This window comes from Vidua chalybeata, chromosome 21 (assembly GCF_026979565.1).
Source record: "Vidua chalybeata isolate OUT-0048 chromosome 21, bVidCha1 merged haplotype, whole genome shotgun sequence".
NCBI classification, from domain to species: domain Eukaryota; kingdom Metazoa; phylum Chordata; class Aves; order Passeriformes; family Viduidae; genus Vidua; species Vidua chalybeata.
Window position 1 is genome coordinate 4,903,959 of NC_071550.1, and position 27,624 is coordinate 4,931,582.

Here is a 27,624-nt window from a genome sequence, read left to right on the forward strand (position 1 = left end):
AGAGCCCCAGGTCACTGTCTGATGCTGATGGACTCCATTCCATCAGGTCACTGTTCCCAAATTTAACAACAACTAAACAGGAGATAGATGTGGAGCTATAATGATGCCTCCCACAGCTCAGTTAGCCCACATAACATTAAAAGAAATTCCATCATAAACAAACAAACTTCAAATCCAGCAGCTCTGGGCAGCAGCATGTGTGCCCTACCAGGGGAAAACTGAACACTGCTGCTTTTCAGAAGATGGCCTCCATCCCTCCACGCAGCCTACCTTCCCAAAGAGCACTTCCAGAACCCACCTGTGCCGTGAGGATGAGCTCACTGATGATGTGTGCTGCGTGTTGACACCGATCGGGGAGCCCCATGACCTGTGCGACTCTTTCAGCGCTAATCCCATCATCTGTGGAGAGAGGAGGCAAAGACCAAATTAAAAGCAGAAAACATCCACTCGCCAACAAAAGCTTCCTTCCAGCACCAAGACTGCTGGCAGCATTTTCACACCGCACAACTATCCCAGGAGCTACTGCTTCCCTCCACCTTCAGCCCCTCTTCCCTGGACTGCAAGAAGACAAAACCCAGCCCACACTGCAGAGGGAACAACACTCAAAAGAAAACATTTTCAAATGTCAAAAAGCTATGAAAGAGACTGATATAATTTTAAGAGGAAAAAGGCAGCTTTGATAGGTGATCAGACAGCCAAGGACCCAGAGAAAGTTACTCAGAATTAATCAACTCCTGATCCCCAAAGGCTTTAATGTCCTGAAGGAGAATTCTTTAACAGGAAATAAAAGATTTTTGTTATTTTACTTATCTGTATAATTACCACTCAAGACATGACTGTTGTGACATCTAATGTTTGCAAATGAGCTGTATATAATCTTACTCTCTGAAAACCAGGAAGTGCATGAGGAGGCAGCACATCATATTTAAATGGGTTTCAGAAAGAGACACAATGCACCTGTAAATGAGGAAAGCCTGGCTGCTGGAACCCAAAAGTGGAACACTGGTCAGAAAGCAACGGCTCTCCATCCTCACACAAACCTGGTTTAAATTGAATCCTAACTCCAGCATCATTCTGAATCTTTTTGATCATTTCTCCATTTCTTCCTATCACAATTCCAACAGCATACCTGGGCACAGAGACCTGATGGGAAAGGCAAAGGAGTATGAAAGTGCAGAGAACTAGACTGAATGACTCTGATTTTACAAGGAGATGCTCTTAACTTTGAGGACGGGCCATGTTAGGCAGCTCCAGGCTACAGAACCGCATCGCTTGAGAAAAACACGTGGCCACAAATTCCTTCCCCACTAAATGAACTCTGCACTACAAGAATGCAGCTTAAATTATAAAGTGCCATCTGGGAGTCCACGAGAACTCCTCCTCTTTGCAGAGCCAGACTCAATTCTTCTGGCAAAAAAAAAGAACACAACACATTTAAAAAAAAGCTTACAGGTTACAAGTGCAGTTGGATGACTCCCCCCAGTACCCATCCCACAGGGAGGTTAGCAGAGCACTGTGAAGGAAACGTACCTCTATGCTGCCTCCTCCCATTCTAGCACTGAAATCACTGCGTACGCCTCGGAAGTCTGCCTGATCTTTCTCTCGGATGATCTCCAGTACCATTTCCCTCGCTTGCTACATGGGGAAAGAAGTTACAGTTAGCTTCAAATTATTCTGCTTGCCCTCCTGGTGTTAGGGCCTCAACAGTGGGTAATGGTCAGGCTTCGGGCAGGGGGATCTCCATCTGCTGAACAGGAACAGCAGTCTGATTTAGGATTTCTTTTACCACAGTCTGTTCTTGATGGCATCTTCTATGTCTGACAAAACATGCCAGGTGCACAAGGTGGCAGTTTCTTGGGTGCAATTGCTTTCTCCAGTCTTTCAGAAAAGGTCCTTTAACTTTTAAAGTATCTTTGCTTTTTTGTTGTTTTTTTAAATTAAAGGAAGTGGATGCCCTTTCCTACTGATAGAACAGAAACCAGTACAGAAGCTGTTGGCAGCATGACAGAGATCATGCCCACTAAGAGCTACAGAGCACATACCAAGGAGGCTGCTGGGCTGCACTGAGCTTACTGACTCTGAGAAGTTAAACCCAAGTCTGCAGCAATCCAGCAAGACATTTTCTGAGACAAATGGATATTTTTCCTACCTACTGACAGCACTCAAGGCCATTCACAAGCCTGCATGTAGCCCAGCTAGTGAAAGTCTGCCCTGGAAATTAGCCAGCAGTATTCACCAACAAAATCAAAAAAGCCTGTATGTCAAACCCCAGCATTTGTTTCTATCTACTACCAGTCAAGCTTTTGACATCTTGGTTCTATTTCCAAGCTTGAGGACAGTGGTGAGGTGAATCTCTCTCATTTTTACATATTTCCCCATGTCCTCAAAGTATTTTTAACAGAAAGAAACAACTCAAAGACATTTCAGAGATGCCAAGACAGAAATATGGGTGATGGAGAGATTTCAGAAGGATTTGAGGGAGTTAAGAAACACTGTTGCAGCATCCACAGAATCCCACCAAACCCAAGGATTCATCACACTTCTTAAACACTTCCTAAGTGTGCTCAGCTTTAAGTGCCTCAAGGATCTTCCAGCCTGTGCAGTCTCCATGTTTCCTTGAATGGAAGATGTGACAACAGCAAATCCTGCACAGCAGAAGCCACATGGGAAGTAGCAGCACTGAGAGTATGGTTTGGTTAAAAGTAGCCAGACTGTCATTAATCTCCTTTTGCACAGCTATACCTCCACAGTAAGAATTTCAGGGGGAAGAAATAATTAACTCTAAAACTTGCAATAAGAGCTTTGAAAAATACTACCCAAACACTATGCCTGAGCAACATCAACTGTGGCAGCAATTTATGATTAGGGAGATCCTATGAAACAGAACTACCTCTATTGGAGACAGGAATGCTAAGCTAGATTTAAGTACTTAGCAAGGTATGAAAGGCACTTGCTGAGAAGTGGAACATGCTGTGGCTAAACTTTAATGCTCTAATTCAGGCGCTCCCATCACACTGCAGTCCCCCAGTCTCCAGCTGATGTTTTTTTTTTTTTTCCCAAACCACAGGTACATCCACATCTGCAGAACTCTGACACAAGGAGACTGAGGCATGAATATTAAGCAAACCCCTTGGTTTCAGGAGTTGTTGTGGGATTGGTTTTTAATTACCTGCGTCGATTGGCTGTCTGAGGTAGTTTTGTGAAAGGTTGACTGTCTCAAACGTGTGGTTCAGTCAGTCACTAACAACCCATTTGCTTGAGAGACACAGAGCTCTCATTTTTTGTCACACAGTGGAAAGCATTTCAAAACTACTTTCTCCAAACCCTCCCCCTCATCTCTACTCCTACCCATGTGCAGTATTTATATGGAGTGACAGCTCCTAAGTTATGCTGTAAAACAAACTGCTCTGGTGTTTTAACTTGCTCTACTCAACCTTACAGAACAAACAAAACCAGGAAAGATTATTACATTTACAGTTGGATTTGACTCCATTAGGTGCTCACAAATACACTCAGTTTGAATTTCTCCTCAGTTCTCTTGGGCAATCAGTTTGCTTGTGTTACATACCTGCACTTTAAATGCATCTCCAGTAATACGGAGAGGTTTATCTGCTCCAGTAGGCAAAGGACCATCTTGGATCATTATCATTTTCACACCTGTTCGCTCCTGAAGAAAAAGCACAGAGCAATTTTCTAAGCAGAGTCCCTAGAACAAGGGACTAGATTTTGGTTACTAAACATTATGAAGGTGAAAGCAGCACCGTTACAGAATGCACAAATTCAGGAACAGTCCCAGAGTGTAAAGGACTGCCAGAAACTGCACTGCTCCTGAGGGTGTCAAATAGCTGAAATCCTTGCAAGAACAACCCCTCCACCTCAACTACTGAATTTCCAGCCCTTTCCAAAATCTGTAGCTGTCTGCATGTAACAGTTAAGTGACCAGCCTCCAAACTGTATGACAGAGGTCTAATAAGGGCACTCAAAACCCTTCCATTTTTGACCCTAAGTGTTTTGCTATAACCCTCTATTCTTTAAAAACTTGTACCAGATGGAGGAATAAAGAACATCCAGGAACACAGTTTATACATAACACAACACTTAATTAGAAAGGGGTGGGATGAGAAAAAAAGATGACATATGGCAGCTTTACCACAGATCAGCAACAAAAGAGAAGCAGAGCACTCCACAAGAGCATGGCTGGCATTAAAAATACTGCAAAGCAGAGCAGACATGGCCCTTCCTTGGCTACAGGGATCCCCTCCTAAACAGCACACACCAAGTGTTATCTACAGCACACGGGTTTCTGTCACAGTTCTGGCAAAACTCCACTACTTGTGTAGCTGGGGCCACACTGATTTTGTAACACAAGATTGGATTTGAGTCCAATCTCCGAAGGCAGAAGAGTAGTCCCTGCTGGAGAAGGTTAGAGCATTCAAGGCTCTCCATTTCAGCCTGTTCCAGTGGATCTAGAGAAGCTGCAGTAGGGAAGAGAGCCCTAAAGGAAATGCATCTTGCGCACCTGCAACTGTTTTATTGTTTCACCTCCTTTGCCGATGACTAGACCCACTTTGGATGCCGGGATCAAAATCTCCTGAATGGTACTGTTGCCATCAACATCGTTGTGAAAACCAGGTCCGTTCCGACAGCGATCTACAATCTGCCCCAGAAGCCGTTTTGCTTGTCTTTGGAAAAGAATCGAGGGAAACAACCATTAGACAACATTGCTCCACGTGACCAAGAGACCAGGAACCATCGGAATGGAGAGCGACCGGGGAGAGAAGTGGAAAGATGGAGGAAACCATAGTCAGCACAATGTTTGCCCTTTTATTTTTTTTAAACTCTTTGATGTCTGTTTTCCTCTATCATGATTACTTATAAGCAGTTTGATTTTTGAAGGGGAAGAGAAAAGGAAGAGCAGCAGCATGCTCTGACCTCTTAGGAAGTTAAGGACAATAGCTGAACTATAGCATTTGGGGTGCTAACATTGAATGAAGATGCTCTAGGTTTTAACTTTTCTAACACATATACAATAATAAAACTCAAGCTCTGGTCTCCTTCTCAGTCAAGACAAAAAGACACACACTGCTCTGAAACTAACACAGCCCATGGATTAACCATTCTCTGATCAGTCACAGGCAACTGCTTTGCTCTTCTCTACCTGCTCTTACCAGCAGCACCAGAACACTGTCCTAACACAGCCTCTGCTCCAAGCAGTAGGTGCTGAAGCTACACCACGAAGCAAGGCAGGGATATTGCAGCAGCCACCAGTGAAAGACTGGGTTCTTCTACTCCTGGTGAGAAGAGACACACAAAGAAGCATTTGGGAGATTAAAGATCCCTTCTCTAAAATCTTTAGCATGTCAGAGGTAACTGGCAGGGTTTCCTTTCATCTTCAAGACTCCTATACCAGCACATCCCATTCCTGCCCTTGTCCCACAACCCTTCTGAAAGCAGAAGAAATTCACTGGCTCCCTGTACAGACTCATGCAGCATCTTCCCCTCTCTCCACTTCACACCAAGCCATATCAGGCACCCTAAGGACGACTGACTTCTCTCTGGAGATTTGAAGAACCAGTACAAACTCATCCCTTCAAGCAGACATTCCCCCAGGGCAGCTCAGGGGGTGGTGCTCTGAGGCTGCACTCAGAGCAGAACACTGCTTGCCCTTGACTTTCTCACAATGAAAGGGAAAAAGTGGAATTTCTGGAAGCCTGCTTCAAATGTTCTGGAAAAGTTTTAGGAGGTTTTATTCATCTGCCTTCATATTTTGTGCAAATTTCTTTTAGTGACAATATAGAGACCACAACAGTTAATACACAACATATTTCAGATGAGAAGAGGTCACTTGGAAATTAACCCTATTAGTTTGTCACTGGATGTAACTAATGAAAACATTGCTCACAAAACCTTTCTCAATGAAGTCTGACACTTAGAATGGTTTCCTTACTTTTCTTTTCCTACAAGTAGCCTGAAAAAACAAGTTCAAACAACCAACTTGTCAAGAATTTTAACACAAAACTAAATTAAATTTCACTTAATTCCATGTCCATGTTCTGTTTCACAAATTTAATAGTCTCACTTTTAAGATTTACTTGTATTTTATTTGAAGACAGCCTTGGACATGAGTACATTTAACTGCTTATTTCAGAACCATGAAGTCTTAACTACACCTCTCCCCCATTTTCCCACAACTGCATCTCATGAAGCATCCCAGCTTTTTACTATTTTGCTCTTGTTCTTAAATATCCTTTGCTAAAGGGGGAAAACCACTTCAATATCAGCAAGAATACACTGCCTGCCCTATGAGTTTGCCAATTATATTTATTTGGGCTCACTGCTTGCAGTATTATGGTAGAATAAGGAGATTTAAGTACCCTTAGATCTCTTTAGGAATGGAAGAATGATGAGTGTCTTCTCTTTAGAGAGACAGTCTTTGCACCAATGTATTTTCAAACGCAACTCAAAGATTTCCAGATGGATTTTAAAAAACCCACCTACCCAAAGGCTGGGGAGAGAAAGAGCAGCTCCATATGTTAAGTGTGTTCCTGTAAGCCTGAGGATCCTGGATCCAGTTCCAGCAGGAGGTCCTCAACTGGTTTGTGAGAGTCTCAAACTCAGCTCCTGGGAAGGGGGAGGGAGGAAACACTGTCCCTAAAGTTTCTATAGGTCTAAAGATAGAAATCCCTGCTGGCTGGCCACGTGTCTCTACCATGCAAGGAGCAGAATCAAGACTTGGGTTCAGTCCTTTGCTTCTTGTTGGCAGCAATGCAGAGACAAGCACCCAGTGGGCCTCATGCTGCTCTGCAACAACACCAACACCTCCAGGGAATCCTGGAGTGGCACCCACAGGCTTTGGAGGCCTCATGCAGCCCTTCTTCAGCTGGAAGGATGCTCATCTCAATAGGAGTAGGGAAGTGAAGGGGAGAAGAGAAATGCCCTTCAACAGCTTAGCTCAGTATCCTGGAAAGCTGCAGTTACTAAACTGCATCCTAGGCGCCCTAAGAGCAACCTCACCCTGAAGAGGGGAATTCCAAGGAAATTTCTGCAGAGGAGTCAAACTGCAAGTGGAAAAAAAGCCTCTGAGGTGCACAGCTTAAAGCATCAGACCAAGAGGTTCTATGCTCCAGAGACCCTCAAGTTTCTCTAGGCCAACATTTGCTGGTGTGGCTAATAACCAAGTAGCACCACTGACAGAGCACAGCATTAGGGAGAAGAGAAAGAAGGAAAAAGGAGAGAAATTAAATCAGAACTCACTCAATGCTCTCTGGTGTTCCAGTGAGTACACAGGGCCTCTCGGCCATTCCACCACTGTCTGCAAAGGAAACAAGGAGAAAACTTGTGATATATGGAATTAAAAATGTGGCAGCTATTTCAGTGACCATGAAGCACCAATGGAAGCACCACCCACCTGCACACACAGCATGCTAGAGAATTCAAAGACATCCAGGATCAACATATTTTAAATGATTTACTGGATGTCTGCATTCTTTTAAAGCCTTCCCCACCAATTAAAGGGAGGGGAAAAACTCAGATAACATTGATCAACAGTTCCCTGCACAGCACTGCAGCACAGTCTTCCCCAAAGCAAACTGGCACCAAATGATCCCATTTGGACAAATGGTCTCATTTTTATGATGCAAAGCAAGCTGTATGGAGAGCTGCTGCCAAGCCTCCTGAAATGTCTTCTGCCAGGAGCTGGAGCTGACCAGATCAGTCAGAGCTGAGCAAAGTGAGAAAACTCAACAGCTTCAGGACTAAGCACAACACAGATTCATTTACTCTGCAACCATCTGCTGCTTAAAGTCAGTTCCCTCACTGTTCCATTGCCCAAACCACCTGACCAACCTGTTTTCTACCCTGGTTGGGAGGTGGGTCCCACAACAGCTCTCCCATGGCTGTCTGTATCCATGTTAATGGTGATAACACATCCTGAGCATGGAAAGTGCCTGTCAACCCTTTGACATTAAAACCTGTTCACCCATCAAACAAAGAGGGGCTTACCTGGAGCAATTTGAATTTTGCAGCCAGACTCTATCTGAATCCGTGAGATCTGTTCTCCTCCCCTGCCGATTACTGAAATGAGTTCAACAAGCATCAGAACAAACTGTTTTTCCTGGAAACTGCAGAGCACCTTCCCCCTTTTACTCCGCTGCAGCTTTCTATAAAGGAACAGTTTGACTCCAGGATTGCAGAAGAGGCATCCACAGCATGACCAAACTTATCATAGCAGAAAAACATTAAAATACTGCCGAACATTATTCTATTTGCTTGGAAAAACAAAACAAAAAAAGCCTGTCTTGCACAGGAATGGAAAGAAATGAGCATGAAAGAAATAAGGCACTAGTCTGGGTGATGTTAGGAGAGTAATTTAAGTACATTTTGTTCAGCCTGAACCAATAAGCCTGTTATTTGGGGTACTAAAAAAGGCAAACACTTGTTTCTTTGTAATTCCTATTTTACTGCCATTTTTCAATGGACATGCTATTTGGCTGTCTGCACTCAGACAGAACCACATCCTGAAATGCTCTATCAACCTCCAGGGAACACAAATATCCCTCTCCCTTAACTCTCAGAGTTGATACATTGCTGTTTCACAACAAGACACCCAGAGCACAGACTGTGCCAATCACCATTCCTACCCTTCCCAGACTGCAAAACCAGCAAAGCTGTCAAACCACCCAGGTATTCCTGGCTCAGGATGCTCCCAGAGCAGCATCTTAGCTGTGGGGCTGCATCCCCCCGTATCCAACCGCCCCCTGAACCAGGGTGAGGCACAGAGATGATGCCTGTGAGCTCCCCTCTCCCAGGGCCAACATCCTCCATGTGCAGCATGGAAATGAAGAGCTCTGGCAGGAGAGGAGGGAGCCTTTCCTCTGCAGGAATTTGAGTTCCAGTCTTACAGTGTCTTTAGAGTCGGGACAAAACTTGGCGCGCTATGGGGTAATTAGCACGGCCTGTCATTTTCCTCTTTACTCTCCATATATCAAATTGGAAGGGATACACAGAGACCCAGGAGTGGAAGAGTCTATGCAATCACTGCAGTAACACATCAGCAGGAGGTGCCATTGAAAGCCAGAGTAATGATCATTAAGAGGAAGAGAGAAATTAGGATCAAGCTTGAAAGAGAACAGCATCAGGAATGCAAATCTAGGAAAAACTCTGGTCTGGTTGTTTCCCTGCAGCAAATGTGTGAGGAATTTAAAATTCTGTTTAACTTGCCTTTAGTCAACTCATATTTTAACATTTAAATGTTGTTTTCCTTCCTCAGCTCTCACAGTTTTGCATACTCAAAGTAAAATGTTGCCATGAAGGGAAATAAATTCACTTTTGACTTGTTTATGTACTGTGCTAATGGGAATTTAAAAGAGAAAAATCACTAAATTGCCCAGTAACTTGTACCAAACATTCTTGTTCTTATTACTGGTACACCAAGCTTTTCCATGAAGTTTGCATCTCGATTTTAAACACAGATCCTCTGTTCCCCGTGAAGACAGCATTAAACAAGACTTATCCAAGGCTAATTAGCACAAAAACTTGTGTCAGAATCAATAGCAGTCCTGCACAGGAAACACATCAAGAAGCATCAAAAGCATCCAAGGTACTTACTAAATCCAACCATTTTATCAGGCACTTTGAACTCTTCTGTTATTACAGCCCTAAAAAATAAAAGAAGATGAAAACTCCATCAAAGTCATCACAAAGAACAATTTGGAAGAAACTACAGCCCTGCCATGGAGCCTGGGCTCAGCACAGGGGTTCTGCACACACAAGTAAAAGCATATCACTGTCAAAATTATTTGTTTTGGAAGGGACCTCTCACGGTCACACAATTCCTCCTATGCTGGATCCATTTCCAGTTTATCTCTGGTATCTTGAATGGAGCTGATGGAAGAAGCTCTTGCTGTCATTCTTGCTCCACACAGATTTAATAAAAAAAGCACAAAGTTCCCTTATCATTGAGCCTGGACCTTCCAAGCAGCAGCATCTGCCCAGTGCTTCTGGATATTCTCTTCCCAGAAGACACCAACCAAAGCCAGTCCCGACATGAAATCCCCCTTCTGATATTCACAGGTTTGGTGTTTTTGGGACTCTTTTTTCACCTGCTTGTCCTTATAATTCTTTTCCTTGGAATTAATAAAGACTGTCTTCAATTATCCTCTGAATTCTTATTATCTCAAGACTTCCATACCTATTGCTCTTTGGACATTTTCAATGTGTCTGCTTCAAAACAAATCACTCAGAGCAGTTTCCTAAGACCTGACCATAGCAAGTAGAAAGGAATTCACTTGCATTGTTCTTTGTTTAGCTTTTTCTGTCTTGTAGAAAACACAACACCATGAACGTGGAATTTGCACACATGTATTATATACAATTTGCTCAGCAATCTCAAAAGCAATGAAACACCTGCACAATAAATTTAATGCAGGTTTTATAGGAAGGTATATTAAAATATCTCCACTTTTTTGCTTTAGATCAGTTAGGAAAAGTGTAAAATACACACTAGACTTGACTAGCTAAGTTGCAGATTAGGTACTAACACTGCCTTTCCCTTTCTAGGATTCTCTAGAAGGTCATTAGCTTCAACTTAACCATTAAAAATTTAAGGTTCTACAACCTTCATGCACATTGTTTGTCCCTTCTGCTGAGGCCCCAAACAGCTGGTTAGGATGGAAATGCATTACTATTCACCTTCAGGCTAATCCAGCTTTAGAAATGTTCTTCCCTTCAAAGCAACACAGAAAAGTCCTCAAGAGCAGGATTTGAGAAAAACTGAGAATTTTACATTTTTATTGGATGCTGAGACATGTTGGATGACAACTCATACTTGCTTCAGTCTTCCCAAACCATCTTTGACAAAGGAGTCATCCCAGGTCGTATTACACCAACAAAACCAAATAATAACAACAACAACAACAGTAACACGTGTCTGATACTTCCACCTTTTGCCAAAATGCCAGACCTTTTTTCACCTTTTCTGTCTTGCCCCTGCCAGGGCAGGGGAAGGGAAAGGAGAGAGAATTAATTTTTTTTGGTCATGCAGATTTGCAGAGACCAAATCAAAGTTTCACATCAACTCTTCTTTTTTCAGCAGAACAAACAGCCCAGGCTGTAGAAAACCCAAGCTGACAGTTTTTCCACATTCTCAACCTCTGACTTCCTAACACTACTACAGATGGTGGATCAATAAACAATTAGAATTGATCAATAAATAATAAAACATAACCCACTGCTTACCTTTGATGTACCAGGGCCCCTAACTGGTTACCTACTGTGGCAGAGAGAGAAAAAAGGGAAAAAAATCAAAGCATTAGCACGGATAAACTAACTTCATCCCTATAGAAAAAGAGTTCTTACCGTTTCATCAAAAAAGAAAGAAAAGCAAAACAGTAATTTAGGTTCAGTGGCTGAAATGAATGCGTTATGTGCTACAAAACAGGAGGGGATTTCTTGATCAACACACACCACAGCCCAGTGTCCAGCTGAACACAGGATAGGGAATTGATCCGTGTCTCCCCATGCTGAGAGTCATGGGAGAAAATCCTGCCTGCCCAAATCCAAATCCCTGCAACTAACCTCCCCCCCTTCCCAAATTAAGCCCAAAGTAGTAAAAAAAGGGAAAAGGTGGGGGAGGGAGGAGGAGGGAGAGAAATCTGAAGGAGACCAGTGTGTATTAATAAACAAGAATAAAAGCCAAGCAGCCTCAGAGATTCCCTCAGTCCAAGCATTAGACACGGCTGGCACATACTTCTCTCTGTGTCTCTGATCTGTGCTCCATGGAGCCCACTTACACGGAGACCTGTTAAAGGAATAGGGCTGTTAAGTAACCTCGTGGCACCCAAAGTGTTTCAACCCAACAAAACACATGTTCTTGAACACATTCCAGGCATTTCTGCCATGCTAGCTGGTGGTCCATCTATGATTAGCAATTATCTCCCTACTGACAACCCTGAGACAGACTTCTCCCCCCAGCCCCAACAGATTAGATCTTTCTTCCAAATGTTAATGGGGAAAATATCATTAGACCAACTCATGCAAAGTAGGAACACGAGCCCTGCTGGGCTTCCTACTGGACTTTGCCTGCAGCAAACCAGCTAAAAACCAGACCATTTGGTGCTAACAACCAGTTGAAAGATTATATTGCATGCCTGGAGGGCACGGAACAAAACAAATGAAACTGGCCAACATGTGAGCTGTGATAATAAAGATGCTGTTTCAAACTACCTTGCAGCAAGCTGCACATTCTTTGACCTGAAATAAATTGGCAATCAGCTGGCAGGGATAGAAAGTGGATGCATCCCACACTCTCTAAATCTGGAAGAAAAATGCATCAAGCTTGTGGCCAAACACTTCACTCGAAGAATACAGACAAAGAGAGTCAATTGTGTATTTCTGCTGCGTGTCAATAACTCCATGATAGTTCAGGACCAAAATATTGATAATGTATCGATTTTATTATTCTCTCCAGCTCAGTGATAAGACAACTGCTGTGTTAATTGACTCACTTAGATTTGTCTTTGCATATTCTCACCTTGAATATGAAAAGCTCTAATTTGATAATTGTGAATATTGCAGTTGAAAAAGGTGGGTGATGTAATGGGGAATATTTGCTCTGGCTGATAAGCTTCTACCACGGAGCTGAGCCAATACAACCAAAGTCAGAATATTTCAACTCCACGCAGTAGGTCTGGTGGTATTGGTGTAGTGTGGGGCTGCCACAGCCAAGGCCAGTCATTATCAAGATGCCAGAAAAAGTGGTTTTAACTCTGCAAAGGCTGTATTTAAATCTCCACTTCGCATTTCAATTCACCAGAACAGCTCTCTTAGCAATCTGTTCCGCTGTGGCCGCTGCCCACAAATTATGAGACAGATACACATCCTATAATCAACTCCCCAAGTTCATGCAAGGAAGGGAAGAGCCTTCATTCTGTAACACAATCCTACACTTGAAAAAGTCAACTTGTGAGGGGAAACCTGTACGAGCACAGGAAGTTAAATCAGTCAGGGAATTAATGCTTTAGATGCAGGTAGCAATGTCTCTCCAACCCAGTCTGAGTTGCAGAATCAAAACGGAGTAAGCCATTCACCCCCACAGGGAGGTATCAGCCTTAATGCATGTTTATTGTACAAATTAGTATGGAAAAATTATGCCACAATAACTTATGTGAGAGACCATTCCTTCTGCAGTTCACAGGTAACTTCTCAAAAAACTGAGATTGAAGGCAAATGGAGAGAAATGGAAATTATTTACTTCAAGTCAGTTATGATTTCTCTCTGTTTTTGGGGGGAAAAATGGTGTGGCTCCCAGTTCCAACAACCTAAAGGTCCATTCCTTCTCCAACATGTCCATTTTTCCCTGAAACACAGGGACTAATAGAGAGGCAGGGCTGGGGCAGCCACAATACTGAAATCTGATGCACCGTTCCACTGTCTCCCTTCACACCAAGGAGGGGGCTGAACTCTGACAAACCACATACATATTTTCCCCTTTTACATCTATTCAGTACAATTTAACTGTAACTGCAGTCATTTTACTGCAAATAAGGAAAAATACTGAATAAAATCAGCACAATTTCCTATTAATGGCACCTGCTGGTTGATAACTCTTCATTCTGCTTTACGCTTCACCTTAACTGAATTTTACCTAACAGACACTCAAAACAAATGCGGATTTTTCTTCCACCCCACAAAACAGAGCAGTGCCTCCCACTAAATTAATGTGCATGATAGGAATATACAATCTCTTCAGGAATATCTTCATGGCTAGAATAAAATCAGAGCGACACATCTCCTTGAGAGCAGTGGAACAGGGCTGCTTTTCATACTTAAGAGTCAAAATGGGATCATCATAAATTTTAGAAAGCTACAAAGATTGTTATCCTAGATCTCCATCATTAAATATTGACAGATTTTTCTTGAATTAAATAGTCAAACCCTAATAATTTTTGTGTGTGACTTCACTGCAAATCTTTGGAGGTTTTGCTCCCCTCCCTTAAACCACCTAATTTTAAAAAGTGGCCATCTGTAAAGTTACAATTTTAAAGAATAGTGGCATTTTGTGTATTAAACGAAATCTTTTGCCAAGAGATCTGGACTTTTGCCCTGGTCCTACTGCTGCAGATGTGTCAGAGCATCAGTACTGACTTTCATCAGCAATAAGACAGGGATAGAATTCCCTTCTGCCCATCACTATTTTTATTGAAAACACATTGGGGGAAAAGAATAAAGTACTCTGTACAGCAGGTCATGTCGTGTTTGAGCCCTTGGTTCTACTACAATCAAATTTTATTAACAGAACAGCTCATCTTCAGATCTGGATGTACCACAGGAGCTTCCTGAGGAGAGGGGAATGGAGAGAGGGGGGTGTGAGGCTTCTCCAAGGTCTCTCACCTTTGTTTTCCCAGACTCAAAGGGTGCCCCAGCCTTCAGCTGTAATGCTGCTGCTTAATCCTATGGATCTCACAGGACACTCCTTTAAAGGAGCCCAAAGCAGGGCAAACAAAGGGGAATGTTCTGTCCACAAGTCTCTTGGCAGCAGACTAGATCCCTCCTTCCTTTGAACAAAAGGAGGCTGCTTCTTTAATGGTTATTTAGCATTAAACAAACTTATTAATCTGTGCTGATAATTAGAGGGACCTTTTAATTAGAATAGAGGCCAGGGGCAGCAGTTGGCCCTTAACAGGTGGGCTGGGGTCTGTCCTCAGCAGCAGCCACAGGCAAGATGCCACCAGGTCTCTCTGCAGTTCAGACTCACCTGTCCCTAGTGTTCCCCTTCACTGAGAAACATTAACCCCTGCAAGTGGCCACAGAAATGCCAGCTGTCACTTCCCAGGAGCAGTACAAATAAACCTAATCTCTTCCCTGCACTACAGCTGTTTGCAGGATTACTTTCAAGTTGTTTCCAGAAAGGGGGGAAAAAAGAAGCCAGGGAAAAGAGAAATAATCAGTCTCAAGCTCCATCTAACACCAATGAGCCAGGTTTCCAGGGTTGATCCTGCTGCTCCTCAGTTCAGATGAGGGTTATGTTAAGGGAAGTGCAAAAAAACACTCACACATCCTGGTTTCCGACACTATGATAAATCTGTTTTTCCTGGAAATGCTTGAAAATCAGCTGAATTTGTTTTGATCAACACACTGACACCTGTCTTAAGACCACTTCCTCAGCTGGCATCAGGCAGCCACAGCAGCAGCTGTTTACAAAAACAGACGGGAACAATGAGATTGTCCTGAAAGACAGTTCTCCTGTCACCTTAAATACTTTCTTCTGGAGACTCATTTTTCAGCAGTATTTAGGAACAGTGATAATTTCCCAAGAGCTGCATGGGGATAAGGAAGCAGTGAGACCTGCACCCAGCTGTGAGCATGCAGTGTATAGGGAAATTTCCCACCAGATTTGTTTCCAACCCATCCAGAGCAGTAGAATGTATCCTAATCCACTATAAAATGCACTATAACATTTCTAGAGCATGTGTAACAACATAATCACTTCTTGACAACAACATCTCCAAACTGAGCTTTGAGACAGAAGTGTGGGCATGAAATTCCAGCACCCTTTGTTTGCAGCTAACAGAGAACTAAAAAAAATCATCCAAATAGGAAGTGCTTTCTTAATTTAAGTGTCCTATTAAAAGCAACTTTAATCTTCCAGAAGTTTAAAGCTAAAGCTGCATTACAGACATTTAATTACATGGCAGCAAGAGCAGGTAGCCCAAGACTAAGATATGGATCACACCACAAAGAGATTCAGAGCAAGAAGCACACACAGCTTCAGGAGTTACTTTGCCAGGCTGCAGGTAAAGAACAGCACAGGAGGATCCCATGTGTAGAGGGGAACTCATCACGCAGCTGCATCTCAGTACAGGATTTACTAATACCATTAGAAATAAAATCCAACATGACCCAAGCTGAAAGAAGTGCTACAACCCTTATCCCTACCCTGACAATTCCTGCTTCTTTGTCAAATTCCAGCCCTTTAAAATATTACTTCTGTCATTTCTCTTCTCCTCAAAGACCTCACAGACCAGATTTTTGGGAGGGGAGTTGGGCAAAGTTATATACAGATGTGTATGAACAACCCAGTGGCAAACATAGCATTGGAGCTACTTTAAAACAATAACAAACAAGGTCCAGTGCTGAGGACAGGGTGAGCAGAACAACTGTTGATCCAGGAGTCAGGAACAGCCACTCTGGGAGGCTCTCCCAGGAACAACACCCACTCCATGGAGTTATCTACACAAGATACCAGCAGTAATGCACTTTTCCAGCCCAGACTGCTACTGTATTGACACGGTCTGTGTCAACACAAACAAGGCTCACCAAGTTCTAGGGCTCGTCAGTACAAGCTGAAGTACGAAGTCCAACCTGTCACTAAAGCACTACGACCAAGTCACGTGTTATGAGTTCCTAAAACCCATTTTGCCAAGTGGTCAGATCTCCAGCTCAGTCTGATGAATCAATGAAAAACACAAGCAGGACAAATGCTGTGAATGACTGGTTCCCAGAAGATTATTTTTATTCCTTTTTACACACAGCCACGTCCCTAAGCTCAGAGCTGTTCAGCATTCCCCAACACCGCCCAGCACCTTCCCCTGCAGAACCAGCACACACCAGCAATGCCAGACCTCTGGCTTCTCAACAAAAGGATGTTCCAGTCCAAGATACAAAGTGTGGGGGCTCACCCAGATAAATCCATTCTCTCCTGGAACCCCAAACCAAAGGAGCAGCAGCAAGCTGTTGCTCAAATAGAGCCAAGAGCAGAGAACAGAAGTGGGTGGTGGCATGTGTTCAGAAAACAGTAATGTTAGCAAGCCAGAGGCTCCACATGAAAGAAACTTCTCCCCATGCACCAGCATGTTTTTTCAGACTGAGGAGCAGACGTGCAGTTATTTTCAGCCTTTGTATCAGACAGAAAAAAATTATTTTCAAAATGAAGTGCTAGGCAGCAGCCTGGCTTATCTCCTCAGTACTACTGAACATATTCATGGGGGAGAGAATCACCCAGCAGGGCTACGAGTGATCTGGAAAAATACCAGAGGAAATGGCAAAAAGGAAGACATAGCCATGCTTTTTATTTCTTCACAAAAAAAGGTGAGCTCTTTGCATCTATACAGCAGCAGATAATACAGTTTAAACACTTGTAACAATGCATATAATTTATAAAACCTAAAAAACTCTTGTTCTAACATTTTTGTTGTTCCCACCAAACATAAGAAACTAGTGGCTTATTTTAAAATTGTAACAATTCATACAATATTGACTTATGACAGTTACCAGTTATGGTCCACGCAATAAACTATCCTTTGGCTACAGCCAATTTTAAGTTCTTCAGAGATTTTAGAATTCTCAATTAATAATGGAGAAAGTGAAGCTAAATACTGGAAGTTTCCTTCCAACTTGCATCATCTTACATAAACACCTTTTCTCCTTAAAATTTAAGTAAAAAGCAACCAGAACTTGACAGCAACTCAGCTCCTGGGCTGTGTTGGAAACAGATGGAAAGGAACACTTGTAATATTGTCCCTACACATTACCTGCTCTCAGAAAATAAGTGCCATCAGGGGAGAACATGTACTGTGTACACCTATATGTGGGCTCCAGAACAGGCCCAATGAACAAATCCTCCTCCCTCCCTCAACTACCACAGACCAAGATTTAAATGACACCGTTTGTTTGCTGATTCCCAGAGGTCATGAACTAACAAAGAATTGCTTCACATTAATACTACTGCCTAAGAACACTGTGCAATCTAGGTGAGAGTCAACAGCACAGGGCATCTTGTATAAAATGTCTATACACAGAAAGCTGCATTTTCATCCTTAAAACAGACAACTGCCTCCATAGATGAATTTCAGGAGCTGCATCCACAAGACTGACTAATCACAGCCAGCTTACCTCCATCATCCAGGGGCCGTTTCTGCACTCCATAACCGTAGACTGACGGGTCCACAAGTGTTGTAGAATTATTCAAGTGAGGAATATCTCCAATTTTAGCAGCAATCTACAAAAAGGGGATAAAAGCATTATCAGCCACCACAACTAAACACTGTTTCTCCCAATAAAGCATTGACCCCAGGCCAATCTTCTCTCAGGTATTTACTATATAGGTGGATTTGTAACAAGGTGCTTCATTTGTAAAGCAAACAATTTTCTGCTTACTTTTAATATTTGCTTAATTAAGACCATATTCACCCAGTTCCTCTTCCTGATCATAAGTAGCCCTGGAACATTATATTCAGGATTATTTGCTCGATGGACAGCTGACAAGCTAAATCTTGCTAAGAGGAGGGTTCAAACTAACCCACCAGTTTTGTCCTGGAGAAGCTGCCACCACCAGAGCTGTGTGGGAGGACACGTGCTTCCTCCTGCATCCATGCAGATCCAGACACACAGAAATGCACTCACACATCCATGGGGGAGCAGAGGGAGAGAGTGGAAACACACAGCACAAGGATAGGTTTGGGAACTCCCTGTCAAAAAAACTGGATCACTCTTGTTTACTGAGTGAGGAATAAGCCAGTGGGCAAACTATCAGTCCAAAACTAGTTTCCATTTCCTGCAGTGGTCAGTACAGCACAAACACAACTAATGCTGTCTGTGCCTCTGCTTCCAAGCCTTCCAGAGGGGAAACTGCCATTCCCTGCTGAGCCAGGATACAAGGAGTTTATTCAGAGGAAAGAGGAGACAGACAGGTATCACAGTAAGGGGACTAAGGCAAGCAAATAAACTGACACACATACCTAAACATCACTTAATACAAGTGAAAAGTTAAGCTCATCTCTAGTGACATTTGGGGGAGAGCTGTACAGGTGGGTGCTGACAACACAAGCTCTTCTAGCTGCTCTCTGAGCTAACTGAGAAATCCACCCTAGAAACACCCAGGTGCATTCCCTGGGTGTTGCACCCTCCCAGGACAAGCAAACTGCAGTCTCACAGCTCCCTGTGCCTACATAAAGTATTTTGCTGTAATAAACAAGCACAGAACAAAACAGTTACAGAACAAATATAAAGTACACTGCATGCTACAACACTTGCAGCCTTTCCCAGCAAAAATAAAATCATTCAATCAAATCTTTACCAAGAGACTGATCAGGAACAGGAGCAGATGAAAGAGTATTTTACAATGACCAGTACATCTAAAGACTTCTAAAATTTGCATTTCACTGCAACAGAAAGACATCTACAGCAGCTCTGGTTGTTGACACTATCTTCTGCTGCAGTGGAACAAACAACTGCCCAAGATGCAGAACCACAGGGTACTGGAAAAAAGCTATTTGAAATAATCTTGAAAGATTGAGGGCACTGCTTTTAGAAAGAGAACAGGTAACATTCTGTTCAATGCCTTCCATGAAAAGGTCCCCAGGTTTGGGCCATTTTCTCCTTATAGTCCATTCTATCTTGTCTCCTTTTGGAAAGTCAGAAAGTTGTTGTGTCAGAAATGTCAGAGCTAGAGAATAAAATCTTCCACTGGTACCAGCTGCAATCCTGTAGTGAAGTTTTCATGAAAAGCATTTTGTACATCAACATCTCCAGGAAGTCCCCAGACAGCTGGTTCTGAAAGCATTAACACACCCTGTCCTCTCCAGGAGGGAGGGCCAAGTGATGCTTTACTCTTTTGTTAAATGTTGTACTGCATCCATGGATTCAGTCCTTTGCCCCTTCCCCTCATGTTTGGGATGAAGAGAATTTTAATGAAATACAAAGAGGAGAAATGTTTTCTGACTACTTCAATGCTGAAACATAAGTTTGAAAATATATTGTACAGCAACCTATTGACAGCTTTTGTATAGTAACTTACAACATAGACCAAAAGGAACAGTGTCAGGTCTAACACACCTGACATATTTTGGGACATTTGATTTCAACACCCCCTTCAAGAACTCTCTGTCAGTAGTTATTTACCATGACTTATAAGTTATGGATGACCCTTTAGAGGTGAAATCACTCAGCACACACTCCAGGAAAAGAAAAAAACCAGTCTGTGGGTAGCAGAAGCTGGCTTAGGGAAGGAAGGCAGCCTGAAGTACAAAGGTGTTCAGGCCCAGCCTGCTGGCCCCAAAGCTGTCTACTCCCACCTCAGGGGAGCTTTGTGAACCCCTGCTCACACTGAGCACACAATGATCACCCTGGCACAGAATCCTCCAAGTAAAGGGCAAAGCAAGAGTGTTAAAGCAACTTTTACATTATCAGCTTTTAGGATATTTTCCTTCCCCCCCCCCTTTATTTAAACTTGTATCCTTATCTCGAAAGCCTTCCAGCTGCCACTGGATTACAGGCAGACAATGGTGCCACCTCACCACAGCAGGAAAATACACCCTGCAAAATGAAGAGCTGAGCTTTTAAAGTAGATGTAGCAGCTAAAATACATTTTAACATCTCATGTTCAAATGGGAAGCTCAGTTTTTATGACAGGTTCAGCAGGGAGGTAAGCACAAAAATTAGGACATGGCAAAAGCAAGCAGACCTAGCCCTTATCTGCCTCAATGACCTTGAGTAATGTACTGCTGTTAGCCACTGCTTTTGTCCTGCTCTATGTCAGCCTTAGGTTTTTTCCTCCCCCTTAAACCCAATGCATCCATTTTATCAAGCTCTGAAATACACTAGGGAAAAAGCATCACTGTTTCTGCACCCAAATTCCCCAAATAAAGCTCTCCAACAAAGACTTTAAAGGACAACACAAGCCCCAGCTGCAAATTGCACTGATAAAGCCAAGAAAAACAAGTTAATCCACGAAGTTTTGTGGGAGATACAAGTTTTCCTATACCTTGCACTTCTGTTCTCCTATACATTTAAAAGCCAGGAAAATGACAATACAAAATACAGAGTAATACAAAACCACTGCTAAATATGAAGCTTCTTTGCTAGGCACACACAAACACCAATATCTGCAGAATTCAGCTTTCAAGAGAACAGGCCCAGCTTCCAGGAAAAACCTCTCCATGGTGCCTTGCAAAGAACAGCTACAGATAAAATCACCAATTCTAGGTATTAACAGGATAAAAAACCCCAATAAGGCACTGTCATCTGACCCTTCAGACTATTCTGGTCCTTGTGCTGCTCCTCCCATTCACTCAGCAGAACACCTGAGTTGGGGTGACAGACATTTCTCCAGAGTTCTGCAGAAAGCAATGAAACCATCCACAACCATTTAAACTTCATGTCACAGGTGGCTTTCCTAAATACCAGAGTAATTGGCAAAGCCCAAATCTATTTGAGGATGACCTGAAAAAGGACTCTGCAAGGGGGTAAAGAAAAGTTTGTCCAAGGCCCCTCCATTACCACAGAAATTAAAGTTAGAGCCTGATAGAGAGGGATTTCAAGCACAGCCTGTTGACTCTCAGTCAGTCTCAGGATATTCCCCATTTTTGAGGTAGCCAGGATGGCACATCACAGGCTCACCAAGCCTCAGCCTCTCCTCTCCAGAGCATTCCCAGAGCACCCAGCAAGATACTGTTTGGTCAATAAGAACAAAACTTAAGGACAGTCTGAGAGAAATTCATTTTAGTCCAAAGTACAAGCAGCTCTGCTTATTTTCTGATCCCACTATTCAAAAGGGGAGCAAACATCCTCTCTCTCTCCCCAAAATGCCACAGAAAAGCCAGTCTGCCTGGGAGCAGGTGCACAGATCTGTCCCCACCTAAGAGCCACCAATCCACTTGAGAATGGTGCAGAAGATGCAGGACAGAGCAATTCGAAGTCCCAGAACTGCCTTGAAAAAGTAATTATTCATAAATCCCAAATATTTCAGAGTCCACAAAAAATCCAGGCAAGTCCAGCACAAATGCTGAAAGCAATGCAAGGTAATTTCTTTCAAATATATTCCAGGTTTCTATTTTACATTCCCATAATCATCTCACATCCCTGTGGCTCTGAGGAATGCAGCTACTTTCCTTGACTCAGGGAAGTCTTCCTTGTCCTGAAGTTATGTCCTTGTTTAGATATTCAGAAGCAAGCTCTGTATTCCACAGCCTGATTGTAATGTTGTGGCTCTCATGAGAACTGAATTTAGTAAATTTGGTTACTGGTCTTACATGTGACACAAAACCTTGAAAGACTCAAACATCAAGCCAGGGATGACCAACCCATACAGTAAGAACCATGGCTGAATTTCTTTCCTCTGCTCCCTCATTCCCTTAGAGCAAAGGGAATACTCCAAAAAGGCCAAAACCAGAACAAAAGCTGTACCAGATCACAGACAATGAGCTGTACCAGCTCAAATGCAACACCAAACACCCTTGGTGAAAGCTCTGCCATCACCTCCAGAGAAATATTAGGTGTAGCTGCCTTTTCATTTTCCCCTGATTCTCAGCCAGGAAGTTCCATCACAGATTGCTTGGGTGGTGAGGCAAACATCCATCACCTGAGCATTGAAGAGCATTTTCAGTAACATTTGGTAACAAGTCATCAGTGACAATCTAGTTCTGTGAAGAGAAGACCACCTGCTCCCTTACCCAGCCTCTACAGAACCCAATTAAATCAAGTACTTTCACAGGGGAAGGAAACATTTTAGCCCTCCAACAGCTCTTTTCATCCCACAAACACTAACAGAAAAAAAATCATATTCAACAGGCAGCAAACAACTCACTGCACAAAAATGTAGGGCACTGCTCTCCCACAAACACGTGCAGAGCCCACATTTCCCAGTGCACTTGTTTCCAGGGTGAGAGACAGCCAGGAGGTTGCTGCTGGAATCTTCCAGTTTTAGGCTCATGGAAACCCAGCACGTACAGAATAATTGCAGCAAGTATAATGAACTTAAGAACAACAAAAGCAAGTAAGTGACTACAGCCAGGGCACAGAATTATTTACTATTTATGATTCCATCTCCCTCATGCACGGGCTGGGGCCTCACAGACTCCCCCTACAAACATGATGACAGCTCCAGATCTGTTCAGATCCGTTTGTCTGTGCTGTGTTTGAGCCCAGGATGCTCTGAGGCATCACCCTTTATCCTGTTATTGATCACCAGTGGTACACACAGAAGGGTTTGGGGTGGAAGGGACCTCAAAGACCATCCAGTTCCACCTCAGGGTCACCTTCCACTGTCCCAGGTTGCTCCAAGCCTTGTCCAACCTGGCCTTGGACACTTCCAGGGATGGGGCAGCCACAGCTTCTCTGGGCAACCTGTGCCAGGGCCTCACCACTCCTACAGGGAAGAATTTTTTCCTAATACCTAACTTAAACATCCCCTCTTTCAGTTTGAACCCATTCTGCCTTGTCCTGTCACTACAGTTCCTGATGGGAGAGCCCAGTCCCTCTCCAGCTTCCCTGCAGCCCCCTCAGATCCCAGAAGATGCTGTGCTGTCCCCATTCAACCTTCTCCAAGCTGAACAGCCCCAGCTCCTTCAGTCTGGCTCCACAGGGCAGGTGCTCCAGACCCCTGATCAACTTCATGGCCTCTTCTGGACTTGAAACACTCACAAAATAATTTCAACAACCTGCACTTCAAGCAAATCATTATTTTCTTTAACATAAATGGGTTATTCAACTGCTAACAGGTGGTAGCATTATCAGATGATATTTAAATGAGATGTTTCTGCAATGAGAGGCCTTCAGTAAGATAGAATCAGGTCAAGACAAACACAGCTGCAGCACCTCTCAGTTGAACTGCATCAAGCACAAAACCCTGTCTGGGTGCTCAGACATGTCAAGGACAGGGCACTTTCCCAGTGACTGAAAGAAGCAAGGCCTGGCTCACCCTGGAGCAGCTCACACCCCACCAGCCTGTGCTGAGGAGGAACTCGATGGCCCCAGAGCAGCTCCTGGTGCCCTGGGAGGTGCAGGGTGTGGATCAACACCACCAGGTGCCTCTGTGCAGGTCACTGCAGGCTGCACAGAACAGGGACTGGCTGCCACACTGATTCCCAGGTGAGCTGAGAGTGAGGGGAGAGCACCTCAGTTCCATTACAGAGAGCACTTGAGAGGTGTTAGGGTCCAGCTTAGTTTCCTCAGAAGCCTGTCAGTGAAAGCACAAAGTCTGGGCAACAGAAGGGGATTTCTCCCACCTGGCCTGTAAAACTGGAGAGAATAAAGTCAGAGTCTTTGAGCACCTGGTGGGCTCTGGTGCTGGCACTCAGCTGTGTCACAGCTCCTTAATGTGCAGTCACCAAGCACAAGTGCAACCTGCTCAGAGATGAAACAAACACCTGAGACAGACCTGCAGCAGGAGATGTGAGGAACAGCCACGGCACCCGTGCTGTGAGCAGCAGCTTCTTGGTGTGCAGCCACTTTCCACAAACCAAGGAGCACACAAACACCTGGAATATCCTGTACTGAAGGCAAGGGCGCTGGTTCCTGCAGGGCTGGGCACTTCCACTGAAACCTCCCATTTCAGCACTGGGTAAGCTCATGGGTTCCTCTGGGGAGCACCTCGCTGCCCCCTCCCTCTCTCCCTGCAGGGAATGCCAAGCTCCTGCTCTGCCAAGGTCTGTATTCACAGAATGAATTAGCTTGGAAAAGATCTCTGAGGCCGTGGAGTCCAATCTGTGACTGACCACCACCTTGTCAGTCAGAGCATGGCACTGAGTACCACATCCAGTGTTCCCTTAAACACCCCCAGGGATGGGGACTCCACCACCGCCCTGGGCACCCCATTCCGATGTCCAATAACCCTTTCTGTGAAGGAATTCCACCCAATGTCCAAGCTAAACCTCCCCTGGCATAGCTTAAGACTGAGTGCTCTTGTCCTGTCGCCTGGGAGACAACTCCGGGCCGCACCTGGGGCCAGCCTCCTTTCAGGGAGCTGCGCCCTGTTCCAGTCCCCCCCGAGCCTCCCCTTCCCCAGGCTGAGCGGCCCCAGCTCCCTCCGCCGCTCTTCACGGCACACACACCCCAGACCCTTGCCCAGCTTCGCTGCCGGTCTCTGGCCGAGCTGCGGCTCAGCCCACGCACCCGGCCCGTGTGAAACCCGCACCGGCACCGGCTCACGGAGCCTGCGGGCCGCCCCTCCCGCACAGCAGCGCCGCTGCCCTGGCACCAACCCCGGCCGCGACTGTCAGAGCCCCGCCGCCCCCTCAGGCACAGCCCCGGGGCTCCGCTCTCCCGGCAGCGGGGCCGCGGCCGTGCCCCGCCTCCGCTCCGCGGCCTAGCGGCGCCCCGCGGCCTCCTCCCGCCCGCCCCCGGCCCGCCGGCCGGCGCCTCACCTGCCGGGCCCGGTGCAGAGCGTCCACGAAACCCTCGGGCTTGATCCCCACGGGCGCCGCGCTCTGGCTCTGCCCCTGCGCCAGCTCCGCCATGGCCCGCGCCCGTCCCGCCGCTCCGCCCGGGGCCCGCGCCCGGAAAGGGAAGGAGCCCCCCGCTTCCGCCGGAAGTGCCCCGGGGGGGCGGGGCCGGGGGGGCTCGCGCCGCGGGGCGGGGCCGCTCGCGCGCCGTGGGGTGGGGATGGGGGCGAGGGGGCGGGCCCAAAAAGGGCCACGCCCCCAGGGACCCCGCCCCCGGGACGGGCCTGGGGACACGGAGGGGACAGGGCAGGGATGGGACAGGGCAGGGACAGGGCAGGGACAGGGCAGGGCAGGGATAGGGCGGGGACAGGGCAGGGATAGGGCAGGGATAGGGCAGGGACAGGACAGGGCAGGGACAGGGCAGGGATGGGACAGGGCAGGGATGGGACAGGGCAGGGATAGGGCGGGGACAGGGCAGGGACAGGGCAGGGACACGGAGGGGACAGGGCAGGGATGGGACAGGGCAGGGACAGAGCAGGGATAGGGCAGGGACAGGGCAGGGATAGGGCAGGGACACGGCGGGGACAGGGCAGGGACACGGAGGGGACAGGGCAGGGATGGGACAGGGCAGGGACAGGGCAGGGATAGGGCGGGGACAGGGCAGGGACAGGGCAGGGACACGGAGGGGACAGGGCAGGGATGGGACAGGGCAGGGACAGGGCAGGGACACGGAGGGGACAGGGCAGGGATGGGACAGGGCAGGGACAGGGCAGGGACAGAGCAGGAATAGGGCAGGGACATGGCGGGGACAGGGCAGGGACAGGGCAGGGACACGGAGGGGACAGGGCAGGGATGGGACAGGGCAGGGACAGGGCAGGGACAGGGCAGGGACAGGGCAGGGCGGGGACAGGGCAGGGACAGGGCAGGGACAGGGCAGGGACACGGAGGGGACAGGGCAGGGACACGGCGGGGACAGAGCAGGGATAGGGCAGGGACAGGGCAGGGACACGGCGGGGACAGGGCAGGGACAGGGCAGGGACACGGCGGGGACAGGGCAGGGACAGGGCGGGGACACGGCGAGGACGGGGCAGGGACAGGGCAGGGACACGGCGAGGACAGGGCAGGGACAGGGCAGGGACAGGGCAGGGACACGGCGAGGACGGGGCAGGGACAGGGCGGGGACAGGGCAGGGATAGGGCAGGGACACGGCGGGGACCGGCAGCGCCGCTGTCCCGGACCCTGTTCTGCCCCTGCCACCCCCTCCCCGCCTGTGCCAGCCCGGCCCAGCCCGTCCCCACCTGTGACATCCCCGTCCTGACCGTGCCATCCCATCCACACCTGTCCCAGCCTGTTCCTGACCGTGCCATCCCATCCACACCTGTGACATCCTGTCCCTGTCTGTGCTGCCGTGCCCTGCAGGTCCCATCCAATCCCTGCCTCTTGCATCCCATCCCTGCCTGTTCCATTCCTGCCCCTGCCTGTGCCATTCCATCCCTACCTGTGGCCATCCTCTACCTGCTCATGCAATCCTCTCTGTGCCATCCCAGCCCTGCCCGTGCCATCCCATGCCAGGCTGTGCCATCCCCTCCGTCCCTACTGTGGTGTCCCACCAGAACCCTCAGTTAACCCCTCCCTGGAACACCTCTCCCACGGTGCCCATTCCCAGCCTGGTTTGGTCCATGTGTTTGAGGGCCGTGTTCCTGACTCACATGGCCATGGTTGGACACTGCCATGGTGTTGGTGGCACTTTTCACAAAGATTCTGGGCGTGGAGTGCTCTGGGGAGCTCTGCCAAGAGCTGGAGCTCTGGAGGTGCCCCGAAGTCTGGTCCAGTGCCCAGTCACATCATTCCTGCCACAGTGGAGCAGCAGGAGACTCTGGGATGATGCAAGGACCAGATAGTCAAGGATTAATGCAAAGAACATGCAAAGCTTGTTCCTTGAGCAGGGCCCTACACAGCCCTCCCTGCTGCTTTTTGTGAGTGTCATTTTTGGGTGACACCTCCCAAAACGCAGCCTGCACCCAGCTCCTGGCCTGGCTGTGTTTGCACACTGAGCCTGGAGTAGTCCAAGGTTCCCAGAGCCCGTTTCCCAAAGCCCTGAGTGTGAAATTCAAAACCTGAGGGATGTCCCACAGAGCTCTGTGCTCCTCCTTCGCTGGTTCTTGCTCTTTCCAGTTCTGTGCATCCCATCCCTACGTGAGTAGGCAGGAATTGCTGAGCGGATGGAATTATCTGGTGGGAAGGGAACACCTTCGTCACTGGAGTGCAGAGTCTGCTCTGGTCACCTCCCCACACCAGTGGGCTGGTGGCCCCCAGCCTTCCCTTCTCTCAGAAGCTGGGATCGTTTTCTTAGAGCAAAAAGTCCATTTGTTTTAGAAAATGAAATTTCTAAATCCTTTCCCCTTTAGCCCATGGGGAAAGGATTTTAACCACAGAATGCGTTGGGTTGGGGGGACTTTAAAGCTCTGCT

The 27,624-nt window shown here is 46.3% G+C and overlaps 1 protein-coding gene across 4 annotated transcripts in view; it reads right to left on the reverse strand.

Moving 5' to 3' along the window:
* The window catches only part of FUBP3 (far upstream element binding protein 3), a 39,222-nt gene extending 13,982 nt beyond the window's left edge, over window positions 1-25,240 (reverse strand). For 2 of the 4 annotated variants that reach the window (XM_053962161.1, XM_053962158.1), the window contains exons 1-12: window positions 25,137-25,240; window positions 17,890-17,995; window positions 11,747-11,797; window positions 11,236-11,269; window positions 9,607-9,656; window positions 8,002-8,073; window positions 7,255-7,312; window positions 4,520-4,682; window positions 3,569-3,667; window positions 1,531-1,635; window positions 1,041-1,143; window positions 299-399 (exon numbers count right to left, since the gene is read on the reverse strand). In XM_053962161.1, coding sequence (XP_053818136.1) covers window positions 299-399; window positions 1,041-1,143; window positions 1,531-1,635; window positions 3,569-3,667; window positions 4,520-4,682; window positions 7,255-7,312; window positions 8,002-8,073; window positions 9,607-9,656; window positions 11,236-11,269; window positions 11,747-11,797; window positions 17,890-17,995; window positions 25,137-25,229 — 1,035 coding nt within the window. In that variant the 5' untranslated portion in view covers window positions 25,230-25,240. The remainder of the gene's footprint in view (window positions 1-298; window positions 400-1,040; window positions 1,144-1,530; window positions 1,636-3,568; window positions 3,668-4,519; window positions 4,683-7,254; window positions 7,313-8,001; window positions 8,074-9,606; window positions 9,657-11,235; window positions 11,270-11,746; window positions 11,798-17,889; window positions 17,996-25,136) is intronic. The other 2 variants (XM_053962159.1, XM_053962160.1) reach the window with 2 other exon arrangements.
* Between the last annotated feature and the right edge of the window lie 2,384 nt (window positions 25,241-27,624).